Here is a 13515-nt window from a genome sequence, read left to right on the forward strand (position 1 = left end):
TGGGGACATTTCCTAATGTTGATCCTGCTAGCCCGGGTCACATACATTGACCTCACACTCACTGATAGACCAGCACTCCGACTTTCTCCATTCCTTAAAACATATTCTGAAAAAAAAAAACTGTTTTTAATTCTGTATTTATTTATTTTTTTTCACTGCCGGGAAAAATAATAAATCCAAATACCAGAAAGATTGATAAGCATAAGAATTCCCAGTCCCTCTCTTCCAAAGAAAGCTAGGAATAGAATATCCAAGCAACATCCAGGAATAGATGTTGCAAAGTCTAAAGCAGAAGGGGAAACCCATATTTATGATCCTGAACATAAGAAATAGTTTAGGTATTAGAGAGTCTGATTGTTTTACCAGCAATAGCGGTCAACATAGAGGAAAAGAAGCATTTTGAAACACACTATTAATATGCTATTTTTGTACTGGATATTAGAAGTAGTAGCTCAAGGAACATTTGATTAATTCCTCAAGTTTACTATTGTTATAATTAGCATGCGCAGTGCAATTATTAATGGTATTATTGTTGAAAGCAATGCCAGTCATGGGGACATCCAGATTTATTGCATGTTTAATATAAGCAGAACAATAGAACATTCAAAATAAATAGTTTTCATTGTGACGTTTACATAGTATGCTGTGTTAATGATCCCTGATGAGGTCTTCCCAGAATACCAGTCGCAGGTCTGTTTATGGAAATAGGATTAGATAGGAAACAGTGTTCATTTTCTAGTTGCAGACCCTCTTTAAAGGGGGGCATCTGGTTGTATCATGATGTTATAATTGTGGGGCTGTGTGGTTTTGCGCCGTACCTGTAGAACCGTTCATAACTGTTCTGTTTTGTTGTCTTTTGTTGTGATCATAACCATGCTGTTTTGTTGTTTTTGTTTTATTTTATTTTGAGAAATCAGATTATGAGAAATCTGAATATTGTGAACAAAATTTGTCTTGTTTTTGAGAATTCAGATTATGAAAAATCAGGTTACTGGAAATCAGAATATTGTGAACAAAATGTATTGTATTGTTTTGTTTTGAAGAAATCAAATGATGAGAAATCAGAATAATTTGAACAAACATTTGTTTTGTTTAGTTTTGTTTTTGAGAAATCAGAATGCTATAAACAAAAGTTTTAGCTTTGGTTTGTTTTTGATAAATAAGAATGCTGTGAATGTTTTTTTTTTTTTTTTTTGAGAAATCAGAATACTTTTTTTATGGAATGCTGTAAATATTATTTTGGTTTTGCTTTGAGTTGACTTTGTTTTGCTTTGTTCTTGAGAAATCAGAATGCTGCTGTAAACAAATGTTTTTTGTTTTGTTTTCAGAACATTTTTGTTTTGTTTTGCCTGAATTCACTTTTGTTTGTTTGTTTTGAGAAATCAGAAACAAACGCATTTTGTTTTATTTATTTGCCTTGCCTAGCTTTGCTTTTGTTTTGCTTGGTTTGGTTCCTTTTCATTTTGTTTTTGGAGGACTTTCCAAAGCTGAGTGGCATCAAAGTCTTTAATTATAGATAGATAATTAAAACAAAAACATTGTGGCCTTGTTAGAGTTATATTTGCTCTAACAGATTCCTTGTACAGAACGCATTAAAACACCAGTTTTGTTTCCATAACGAGAGCTGTGACAGCCTATAATGTCTCATTAAGGTCATGTTTTTGCATCATAATGTTTTTGTTTTTGCATGTTGAAAGCACTCCAGATCAAATAAAGGCTGCAATGCATCAGACAGACATCAAATAAAACCTCCCATGCAAATCTGTTTGAAAATGTTGTAACATGATTCAAAATGAGGTCAAATGTCTGCAGTGACTGCATTTTGAAAGTCTAACTTTCTAACAGTTTTGCACCCTCATTAAATTAATTATCCTCCATTTTTCTAAACAGATGATTGACAACGCCATAGGCAAACACTGTAGACAGACATACAGCGTAAGACTTATGCTACCTGGCCTCATGGCATTTATGTACCTGGACTTATGACTATGTAGTTTGTTAGTGGTTAATGTTGCTGAAATGACCTGACTGTAGCACCTGCAGCATAAATGTCAGGTCATCTAAAATTATCGCTTTAGCTAACTTTGAATTAATAATTTACGATCAAATCATTTTTGGCCATGCCTGTCTCTTCTTATTTACTAGTCATATGAAGCGTCTCAGGGTCGTCTCTTCAATGCTGCAGATGCAGCTGATGGAAACCCTGACCTTCTTGTCCTCATGTTGTTGTGCATGATCTGGACCTTCCACTTGTCTCTCTGTCCTGATTAGATTCAGTTTGCAGAAGTGCCTCTCAACAGACTGATCATGAACTCCTAGAGAAATAACTCCTATAACTCCCTATAACTCCTAAAGGTAAGTGGTTGCAATTGATTTATTTTAGCAACATTTAAATAAACAAATTTAGCTGACTAGCTTTCGACACAATTTGCTTGTTTAAATGTAGCTAAAATAAATTGATTGCAACCACTTAAATTTAGTAAATTCAATAAATAATTTTCAGTTTATTTATTGTATTTTTTGATGAATAGAAAGTAAAAAGACCAGCATTTAGAGAAGTTATAACATTATAAATGTCTTTACTGTCACGTTTCATCAATTGTGTCCTTGCTGAATAAAAGTATACTATAGTAAAAAATCAGTTTCTGTTGATTCACGTGCAGTACTCATGTTGGTCTATGACTGTTTAAGACTGCTTTTTTACTAGATCTCAAAGCTTTTACAAACCCCTATAATGCAAAACTATCCTTCAGTCCCCACAATACATTTGATCAGTTTGTTTTCATCGCAGTCTGTGCCCTTCACACAGTCAGCAAGAGCTTCCGTCATGCAGAGCTATGTCTTCAAGTGTCCTCTAAACTCAAACAAGGCCCAGAAGCTGTGAATAATTTGTCTTGCAGAGAATGTGAGCCGTGTGCCTTTGAAAGCCCTCAGGACTGAATCCTGACAGCTGAACTTCCTCAACCCTCTTCATCAGTCCTGACACGTGACTCTATTTCTCAAGTCCTAGTATAGGAGTATATAAGAGAGTATATAACACCCCTTATAAACCGACCCTAGGTCGAGGCTTAAGTGCAGGGGAGATCATGCTTTTTGTATTGTTGCCCCCAGGCTTTGGAACGCCTTGCCACTCTCCATTAGACAAGCTTCTTCTGTTAATATTTTTAAGTCCAGGCTAATGATATTTTTATTTTCTTAAGCGTATGGCTGATGGGATAGTTGTATGATTTTATAACTTTACTGTTTGCTTGTTGTGTGTTTTTCTGTTTTTAACGACTTACTAGAAAGCACATTGGTCGACAGAAGTTGAAATTAATTGTGCTATATAAATTGTCAGTCATATTTGCTGCATGCTTTTTTTAACCCTCAGACCCTAAATGTGATTTCAATGAGTGGAAAAGGGTTGTGTGAACATTCTTAAAATATTCTCTTTTTGTGTTCCACAGAAGTAAGTTGTAAGGTTTTGAAACAACAAAGTTTTGATCACATTTACTGTTGTTTGGCATAATTTCACAGGCAAAATCCAGTCATTCAAGTCAGAATTTGCGCAACTGGAATCTCGGGTGTGGGCGAAACATTTAGCTACCCATGCAGATTTTATATTGAGTTCCATGTTAACCAAAAGAACACAGCTTGTTTTGAATATGACTTTGTGAACGGTGCTTCATACATTGCTAGAGAGCAACTTTTCTGTCCACTTTTTCAGCGGCGTTGGTTTTTCCATTTATTTCTCCCATAAAGATTAAAAAAAAAAAAAAAAAAAGCCATCAACCAAACCAACCAGCTTCAAGGTGAATCACATTACAAACTTTGAAAGCAAACACGTATTTGAAAATCTAACAAAAAGAAAAATACACAAGATAGTGTAGGCTACTTAACAGCTATAACGAGGGAAACTACAATCCCATGAAGCATTGCAAATTACATTATTGAATTAAAACGATGGAGAAATAAAACGGCAGTTGATTATGCATACAGAAACTATTTTAAGTATATTTAAATATTTTGAGAGTGTAGGAAGACCATATCGATTACGTCATTTGCAGTGCTTCATGGGAGAGTTCACTTTAAGCTCTTTGTTGCCATTTGCTCGATGCTGCTCTCTGATTGGTGCATATTTTTAGCAGAATCATAGGTAATGTAGTTTTTCCACCAGGAGCTCTGCTGTTAAACATGATTATTTAAAAAAAACTAGTTCAAATAATGAAAACTGGTGGCTTCAACAAAAGCATATAGCATCGACTTAAAACTTTGGAGCTCACAGTAGATCCGTCTTTATAGATTAATAAGCTAAAGATACAATTCAATTGATAAAAATTCGGAGTGTCTATTTACACTAAGTGCAAATAGCCCATCTTTACACTAACTCCGCCCACCAACGTGTGATTGGGATAGTCAACATTAAAAAAAAAAAAAAAACGCAAATTTTACATCGGTTTCAGTGGAGTATAGATGGTTATGGTAGATCTTTTTGACGCGATCGACCCGAGTTCAAACCCGCCTATTGCCGAACTTTTTTCAAATCTCATAATCGCATTGGAAAGGCATTTATTTTCAATAAAAATGAAGGAAATAATCAAAAAGTTGAATAGCAGGAACCGGAACAGTTTCTTCCCTCAGGCAATCCATCTCATGAACACATAAACGTGGAACACACAACACTATTATTTCGAATTTGCACATAATATACCTGTACATACAAAACTGTCTATTGTAATACACCACATACAACTGTCAATTTGTATATTGTTATTCCCTATTTACTTGTTCTACTTTATTATTTCATTATCTGTGTTTTTTGTTCCGTCACTGTCATTCTCTTGCACTGCGGAAGCTTCTGTCACGAAAACAAAGTCCTAATAAAGCTCATTCTGATTCTGATAGTGTAAATGTAATCTATTGATATTTCCACTTAGTGCAAATAGCCGCTGCCGATTAAATTTCCATATGAAGACAATGACTATTGCATTCTATTGCCAATAATTGAAATCATTGAACATTTTCATTACTTGGTGCATTACACCCTTTTAAGCATTTCAAAAAGTCCCAAAAACAAATTTGCTTCAAAAAAAGATTTCTTTTGGACTACAAATAAATAGTTTTTTAGGAAGCATGAACTATAAACTGTAACTGACTGTCTTAGGAAAGATAGAGAGGAGACTGGATTTCATTTCTAATGATTATTTTATTTAAATAAGAGACAATATTCCTATTATTGAAATAAAGAAACAATTAGCCGCTCGAGGCTAAAAGTTGAAGAAAGTGTGGCTTTTGATACTGTCATTTGTATACAGTCACCAGACTCGGACAGCGGGCCTATAACCTTATACAAGCTCGGCAGCCTGTGCTGGAGGAAAACAATTCAAGCTACAAGGCTTTAAAAATCATTTTCGTGACGTGAGAATTGGCTATAGGCAAAGAGTAATCACTATGCGGGTGATATGCTTCCAGTTTTGTTCTTTCGTCCACAGTCAATATTTTTCTCCTTCAAATCAAATGACGTCCTACATCCACCTCCATTCACACACGTATCTGGTTTGTACAGTCACAACAACAAAATGCTTTATTGCCATTGTGTGTGAACAGACAGCAGGTCATCCTGACATCTCCCATGATGGCCAGCAATGTGCTCTTAAACTGCAGTGGATGGCTTTATCAACAGGCTCCAGAATCACACATGCATGGAATGGAGATGAAATTATGCAGATATTCGAGCATTTAAAACAAAAGAGCATGATTATTGCAAACCCTTCACTTACTAAAACGAGTTTCATCTTTTACTAAACTACTTGGTCTTTTGATATAAGGTGCAGCATAAAAGAATGCATTGTTACTTTTAAAGCCTTTCTTATTGATTGTGTAATATCATTTTGGTTGTCAATGATTGATCTTATGAGATGGGTAAATTATTATCTTTCTATTGATTGCAAAAGCACGATATGTTATTGTTTGACAATATAAAAAATCTGCTTTGGGACCAGAAAAGCCTTCACTGACAAATCATGCTTGCCTGTCATTAGTACCTGGACAAAATGTTGATTATAATTCATAATCAGTGAAAATCATAAACGCATGCTTTTGCTGTCACAACAGCCAACATTTGACATAAACGTAAACGTATGATAATGTGAATAGATTTTTTTTTTTTTTTTCCTGAACTGCAGATATCTTTGGGCATATATTAATTTAAATATTTGAGGCTTGGTGTTTTATGACTGAAATATATTCTGCTTGTATAAAGCCAAGCTTTTAGGTGAATCTCATGAAAGCTCTCAAATTTACATTTCTCCACAAATAAAAGAGAAAGAAAGAAAATGCATAAATGAAATGAACATTTGTTTTAGGCCCATTAAGATATTTTGCATTGTGACATTTTTGACAATTAAATTCATTAATCCTCAAATCACCATTACCATAATGTGGAAAATATTATTTCCATTTATGCATTATGATTTTTTGAATACATTGTTTATATAGTTAATTTATTATAATCATTTTTGCTGATTTTAATTAATTTGTGGTGGAAATGTTTTTGTCTTTAAAAAAAAAAAAGTCACAATGCCAAAAAAGCAAAAAAGTGTTGTTAATGGTCCTAAAAATAGCCCGATTTTCTTTATTTTAGCCACGCATTTCTTTTCACCCTTTCATTTTAGACTATCATCAGCAGCATGTCCTAATAGCATGTCAAAGCTGAAAAAATGTAGAAGATTTTGAGAATAAAGTTGCAGTGTTACAACAATAATAAAAATATTAAGATTTTATATATTAAGCAAATTAAGAAATGAAGTTAAAAAGTAGGTGTAAAGTAACAGGAATCATAATCCAGAATGGGATTTACCAAATAAATGATCTGTTTTTGGTGTATTATAATCTCATAATGTTATGATTTTATTCTTGAAACTTAAATTTTATTATTCATATAAAAGGCTTATGGTATTTAAAAAAAAAGTTAAAATTTTATCATCAAAATCAGTTCCAACATGCCACTTAAACAGTACTGCAATAGACAGAAATGCACCTCACACCCCTCCAACCTGTGATCTAAGCTGTAGTTTGTCATATTAAATGCTAATGTGTGTCATATAGTGACTCTGTCTGATCCATGAGGGTTTTACGATGTAATGTTTTCAACACACAGCGTGTCCGACCCAATCAAACCCGTCATCCGGACAGCATGGAATGTGATGGAATGAGACGGAGTTTTACCTGAGTTTAAACCGTGTGTGATGCACCTGAAGCGAGGTGGGCCGCAGGCGGACACTGTGCAACAAAGTGTGAAAACAAAACCTTTAGTACTTTTTCTCGTTCTGCAACATCGTCAAAAAGTAAGAAACCCCGACAGTCGTCAACCCATGGAGTACAGCTCATTTCCCATAATGCACATAACACAGCAATACACGGTTTTAAATTCAACCAAGCTTTTTCTTTATATATAGACTTCTCATATATAGATATATTGATAGAGAGAGAGAGAGCTTATTCATACTGTGGATGTTGAAAGAGAACACGACACATAATTTAATGTTAAACATACGATCAGTTTCAAATGCATGCCCTGACACTAGTAAGACCTTCCTGAAAGCGTCAGTCGTCTTTCTCCTCGTAAATCGGTGGCTTTGCGCTGATTATAGTGCTCATACAAAAGCCACTTTGCTTAAATTTTAAGCACACGACGAAAGCAAAGCTGCGTTTGCTCGGGATCAACGTGGAATCAAACCAGATGGAAAAGTACCACATCCGACAAAAAAAAAAGAAAGAAAAAAGCAAAATGGGAATTTCTGGAATGTGACTGAACTTATCAATAGGCAAATTGAATAAATAAGATTTCTGTATGAGACTCTCACTCATTTATCGAGATAACAGTGAAGCCATTAGAATTTTGGATTTGCATATTCTAAGGTCCTTTTCCCAAAAACGCATCCGTTCCCATCCAAACGCCATACTCCAACCCTTCGGCTGCCTTTGCATTTGTGATTCTCGTTCGGGCCGCAGTTGCTATGCCATGCAAATAGTAAAGATTCAGCACAAAGGTGGGGTCCATCAGAGAGCGAAGAGGAAGTTTGGGGCGGGGAACGAACGGTCCTCTACATGGGTGCGGAGCGGTGCGACCGAGACCAGCTCTGCCGCGTTTAGCTGACTTCAAAGTTCTGAGGCTGGGAGGTGGATTCTGAGGGCGCTGCCTGCTGTTGGGACGGAGATTCGGGAGGGTCGTCTGTGCTCGTGCTGGTTGAGACCTGAGTGGGCACGTGGTGGTGGTGTGAGCTGCTGGGGCCGGCCTGGCTCTCCTCTTTCTCCTCATCCTCCTGCTGGGAGCCGGAGTGCTGGAGCTGGGATCCCGGGAGCTTGACTGGGCAGAACGCAGAACCGGTGGGGATGAAGTTGACCTTGTTTTTGTCAGGGCAGGAGAAAAGGGGGGCGGTGGCTGACTGTCTGGACCTGAGAAAGACAGGAAAGCGATTTAGGAGAATGTTCTAAGTGGAATACTAATGCACACAGTATGTACGCATTAAGATGACCAGTCATAGGAACTATCATTTGCCCTATTAAGCCATTGTTGAGTTCTCACAATATTCTCGATCTGATGATCCAATATAAGTGGTTTTATGCTGGCCAAATTTGGATATTTGTGATTTATTGAACATCGCTGCTGTGAATTCTGCTGAATGTGAATGCTGTGTGTGTCTGTTTTGCACTCTTGATGTCTTACCCTTTATTGCTGTGTGCTTTTCTCTCTGTATATTGGCTGATTTGTGTTGTGTTTTCATTAATATTTTACTATAAAATAGTAATGAATCCCTGATAATCCCAGGTTGCTATGGTCACGTAGGTTTGTTTACGCATTAAACTCGTGGCCACGACAAAAGCTCAGAAACAGGTTTGTGTCGAGCCACACATCTGGGGAAAGAGTTCAGAAAAAAATTCTGCTTCATTAAAAGTTCACAGAAGCATGTAGTCTCTGTTACCCTTAATGGAAGAAGTTTAAAACAACTAGGACTCTTCCTAGAGCTGGACATCTGTTCAATCTGAGCAACTGATGGAGAAGGGCTTTGGTTAGACTGGTGACGAAGAACCTGATGGTCACTCTAATTAAGCTCCATGATCATATGTGGAGATAGGAGAAACCTACAGATGGACAAACATCACTGCAACACTCCACCGATCTGGGCTTTATGGCGGTGTGGCCAAACTCAATCCTCTCTTCAGTAAAGACACATGAAAACTCATTTGGAATTTGCAAAAAAGCACCTAAAGGACCCTCAGACTCTGAGAAACAAGATTCTCTGGTCTGATGAACCTCAATTCTAAGCATCATGTTTGAAGGAAAGCAGGCACTGTTCATCACATGCAGAGTAGCATCCCAAAAGTAAAGTGTGCTGGTAGCAGCCTCGTGGGGCTGTTTTTCAGCGGCAGGGACTGAGGGACTCGTCAGAGTAGAAGAAAAGCTCAATGCACCAAAATATTGAGATAGCCTTAATGAAAACCCAGTCCAGAGCATGCAGAACCTCAGACTGGGCAGAAGGTTTACCTTCCAACAGGACAAGTGACCCCAAGCACACAGAAAGAGTGGCTTATACACAACTCTATGAATGTCCCTGAGTGGCCCAGACAGAGCCTGAGCTTGAACCCAATTAAATATTTCTGTAGAAACCTGAAAACGTCTGCCCCCATCCAACCTGACAGAGCTTGAGAGGTGAAGAGGTGAGAAGAATAGCAGATAATTGCCAAATGCTGATGAGTAAAGCTTGTCGCATCAAACAAAAAAAGACTTGAGACTGTAAAGGTGCTTCAGCTAAATATTTAGTTAAGGGTATGAATACTTATGCAATATACTTATTTCGTTTTTTTATGTTAAATAAATTTACGAAGTTGTGACAATTCTGTTTTCGCTTTGTCAATATGGTGTATGGAGTGTAGATTGATGTGGAAAAACAGTAATTTAAAGCAGTTTAACATAAGACAGCAACATAACAAAACGTGAAAAAAATAAGGAATACTTTCACAAGGCACTGTATAAGAAATGAACCACTGGTCTGACAGTGTAAAAAAAACCCCCAAAAAATCCAAGCACATTTAACCAATTCCAAACCACATCAATCTTAATAACTATTAATTTTGTATTTAATCATTTGTAAGTGATATATAATTGTCCATGAATGCTGGAAGTGAAAGGCTCATTATATTCAGGTGTGCATAATTATTAGGCATATTTCCTTTACAGATAAAATGAGCCAAAAAACAGATTTAACTATTAACTATTTAAAATTATTAAATGCCCAAGAGAAGGATGTAATACTAATGCAATACTAGAATTTGCAAAGTTATGCATGACCGTTGGACAGCGAAGTGCTCATTGGGTCAACACAGTCCGAAAAAACAGGTGGAGAAGAAAAGACATTAACTGCAAAAGAAATAAGAATTAAGGTGAAGAACTAGGTGTGAAACCATCAGGAAGCATTTAGTCTCCAGCACCACCATTTTCCAAAACTGCAACCTACCTGGTTTACATCAGCATGTTCTATTATTCATAAACCCGAAACAAATATGCATTCATTTTTCACATTTTAAATCCAATTCCACATAAAAATGTTCTTTTGACAATTCATGGCATGATGATTGATATGCTGATGTAGGTCATCAGAGTATTGAATTGCATACACAACATTTGCATGCTGTGCACATTACACATACTGCATGCTTATAGTAGCAGAATGGTAGTGTGCTATTTTAGGCTCACTACAGAAATCAAACTCTCGTCACTCACGTCATTTCCTCAAACACTTTGATCTTCTCGCAGCCCTCTGGAGGCTCCCGCTTGAACATGTAGCTGTTGTTGGGTTTTGGGGACGAGGCGAATTTAGGCAGAGGAGAACTGCTGCCACTGTCTGCAGGACAGAATTACAAACATCCAATAGCTCTCTGGATTAATATCAGACACCTCTCATGATATAATACTGCAATCTGTCTTGGCCTTCAGTGTGCGGGTCTGACCTTTGTCGCTGTCGTCCAGCATCTCGTCGGTGGAGTAAGGGCTGCCGTCATGTGAGCAGGGTGGGCGTGCGGGCGAGGGGCAGGGTGACAGGCTCGAGCAGCTACTGGATCGCCCAGGCACCGATGGCATCTGAGTGTCTATACCGCGACTGCTGCTGCTGCGCTGCTGAGGAGGAAACGGAGCCCGTCGCCCGTCAGGAACCTCCAGCGTCTGAGAGACAGTCAACAATCATACTTTACGTACAACAGGAGAATAAAATACTGCACAAAATCACAAGTTTTACAATAGTTAGACTACCGTTCAAAAGTTTGGGTCAGAAAGTTTTTTTTTTAAAGAAAGAATACTTTTATTCAGCATGAGTGCATTAAACCAAATGTAATCAAATGTAACAGTAAAGTCACTTGTTAGAAAATGTTAGAAAAGATTTCTATTTCAAATAAAAGCTGTTCATTTGAACTTTCTATTCATCAAAGAATCCAGAAAAAAATTAATCAGTTTCCACAAAAATATTAAGCAGCACAACGGTTTTCAGCATTGATAATAAGAAACATTTCTTCAGCAGCAAATCATCATATTCAAATGTTTTCTGAAGGATCATGTGACTCTGAAGTCCGGAGTAAAGATGCTGAAAATTCAGCTTTGATCACAGGAAAAAATTACATTTTAAAATATATTAAAATAGAAAACCATTATTTTAAATTGTAATAATATTTAAGAATGTCAAAATTTTTACTGCATTTTTGATCAATTAAACAGAGCATTGAAGAGACTTCTTCAAAAACAACAACAAAATCTTATAATAAAATATTTAAGATTAGTTTTTAGGAAAACATTTTTTTTTACAAGTACAGTATACAGTATAATAATATAAAGCATCGATAATTTTTTTCACCAAAACTGCCATTGTACTCAATGATATGCATTTTTTTTTTCATGCTAAACATTTGTACTTAATGTGATTATGTCTTTAGGAGTGTGTCTGCACCTTGAGCTCCTCTTTCTCGCCGTTGTCTTTGATGAAGACTTTCTCCAGCTCATGGTTGATGCCCTCCATGCTGCTGGGAACCCTGGAGATGGAGGGCTTTGGCACTGTGATGTTGGACAGTGGCATCTGTGCTGACTTCGACATGGACGACTGTACACATAGAAGACACAAATTCACACTTAACTAACTGCACAGAATTTGCTGGATGTATTTAGTGCATACACTGATGTAATGTGTGCGGACCGGAGCTTGGATGGCTGTGCTGATGGTAGTGGCAGTAATGGAGGTGCTGCTGCTACAGCAGTGGAGGGGGGAAAGATGCTCTTTACTGTCCTTACACTGCCGGCCTCCGCTCTGCTTACTGCGCTGCAGCTGGAGCCTGAGTTTAGCAATCTGAAAGTCAAAGACAGAGAAACATTTATTCTAAAGTGACGGATACAGATTCACATGATATAATAAAATAACTACATATATGCATGTATAGAAGAGACAGAGAGAGAGGGGTACAGAATTGGCTAAAGACCTCGAGCCGGGACTCAGGCCACCTGAGGCGCAGCGGTGTTAAATGTCATTAAATGCGAGTGCTGTCCATCCCAAAATCTATATGACATGACCAAAATAAAAGACTACATAAAGAAAAAATGAAATAAAATAAAAAATAAAAGAAAAATGAATAAATAAAATTGAACACTAAATAAAATAGCTACTAAATACTAAATAAACACCTGAATAAAAAAAACTGGTAAAAAAAACTAAATGTCAGACTGTTGCCCATTGTCATGAATCAGGTCCATGGACTTCCATTCGCTCACCACCAGAGGTCATTCCTCCATTACATTGGCTCTCACATTGCACAGACTGTTTCACATTTACCCCGGACTACATTTCCCAGCAGCCATTTCACTAATCTCACGCTCACACCTGAGAACTATAACACAATCACACACCCTACATAAACCATGGACTTCCTTTCACAGATCGCCGAGTATAGCACTCTCCTAGTGTTAGCTGCCTTACCGAGCTATTCTGTGTTTCTGTTTAGTTCCAGTATTGTTCTGCGTTTATCACTTTCCCAGTTTTAGCTGTGATACAGAACCTGTTTCTGATTTTCTAGCCTGTGTTTCCTGGATCTACTGTTGTCTCGTCATTCTGACTCAGTTTGTTCTTCACTTGGACTATTGCTCATGTTTCTGGATTGCCCCTCTTGTCAAGCCCTCTGGATAACGTTCGCTGTCGACTGCCTGGTTTGGATTATTCTTGTTTCTCGTCTGTGTTATACCTGTTTGCTGGTGTTTTGACCCTGCCTGTGTTTTGACCACATCTCTATAATAAAGCTTGCAAATGGATCCGCGGATCCATTTGTGTATAATTAGAAAATAATTTAAAAAGTAAAAAAAAAAAAAAAAAAAATTTAAACGATTTAATAATGATATAATACAAATAAAAAATAAAAACAAGGTAAAATAATAAAAGAAAACATAAGTAATAAAAATAAAAGGTGCAGTTTGCTCAATGTCAGAGTGTTGCCTATAAGACTATA

General features: G+C 37.0%; 1 protein-coding gene across 1 annotated transcript in view; it reads right to left on the bottom strand.

Moving 5' to 3' along the window:
* Positions 1-5165: 5165 nt before the first annotated feature.
* The window catches only part of LOC306847697 (glucocorticoid-induced transcript 1 protein-like), a 45755-nt gene continuing 37405 nt past the window's right edge, over positions 5166-13515 (bottom strand). Inside the window, exons 4-8 of the mRNA XM_079381809.1 lie at positions 12219-12368; positions 11976-12125; positions 10990-11200; positions 10763-10883; positions 5166-8436 (exon numbers count right to left, since the gene is read on the bottom strand). Coding sequence (XP_079237935.1) covers positions 8130-8436; positions 10763-10883; positions 10990-11200; positions 11976-12125; positions 12219-12368 — 939 coding nt within the window. The 3' untranslated portion in view covers positions 5166-8129. The remainder of the gene's footprint in view (positions 8437-10762; positions 10884-10989; positions 11201-11975; positions 12126-12218; positions 12369-13515) is intronic.

This window comes from Barbus barbus (assembly GCF_936440315.1).
Source record: "Barbus barbus genome assembly, chromosome: 27".
Taxonomy (NCBI): domain Eukaryota; kingdom Metazoa; phylum Chordata; class Actinopteri; order Cypriniformes; family Cyprinidae; genus Barbus; species Barbus barbus.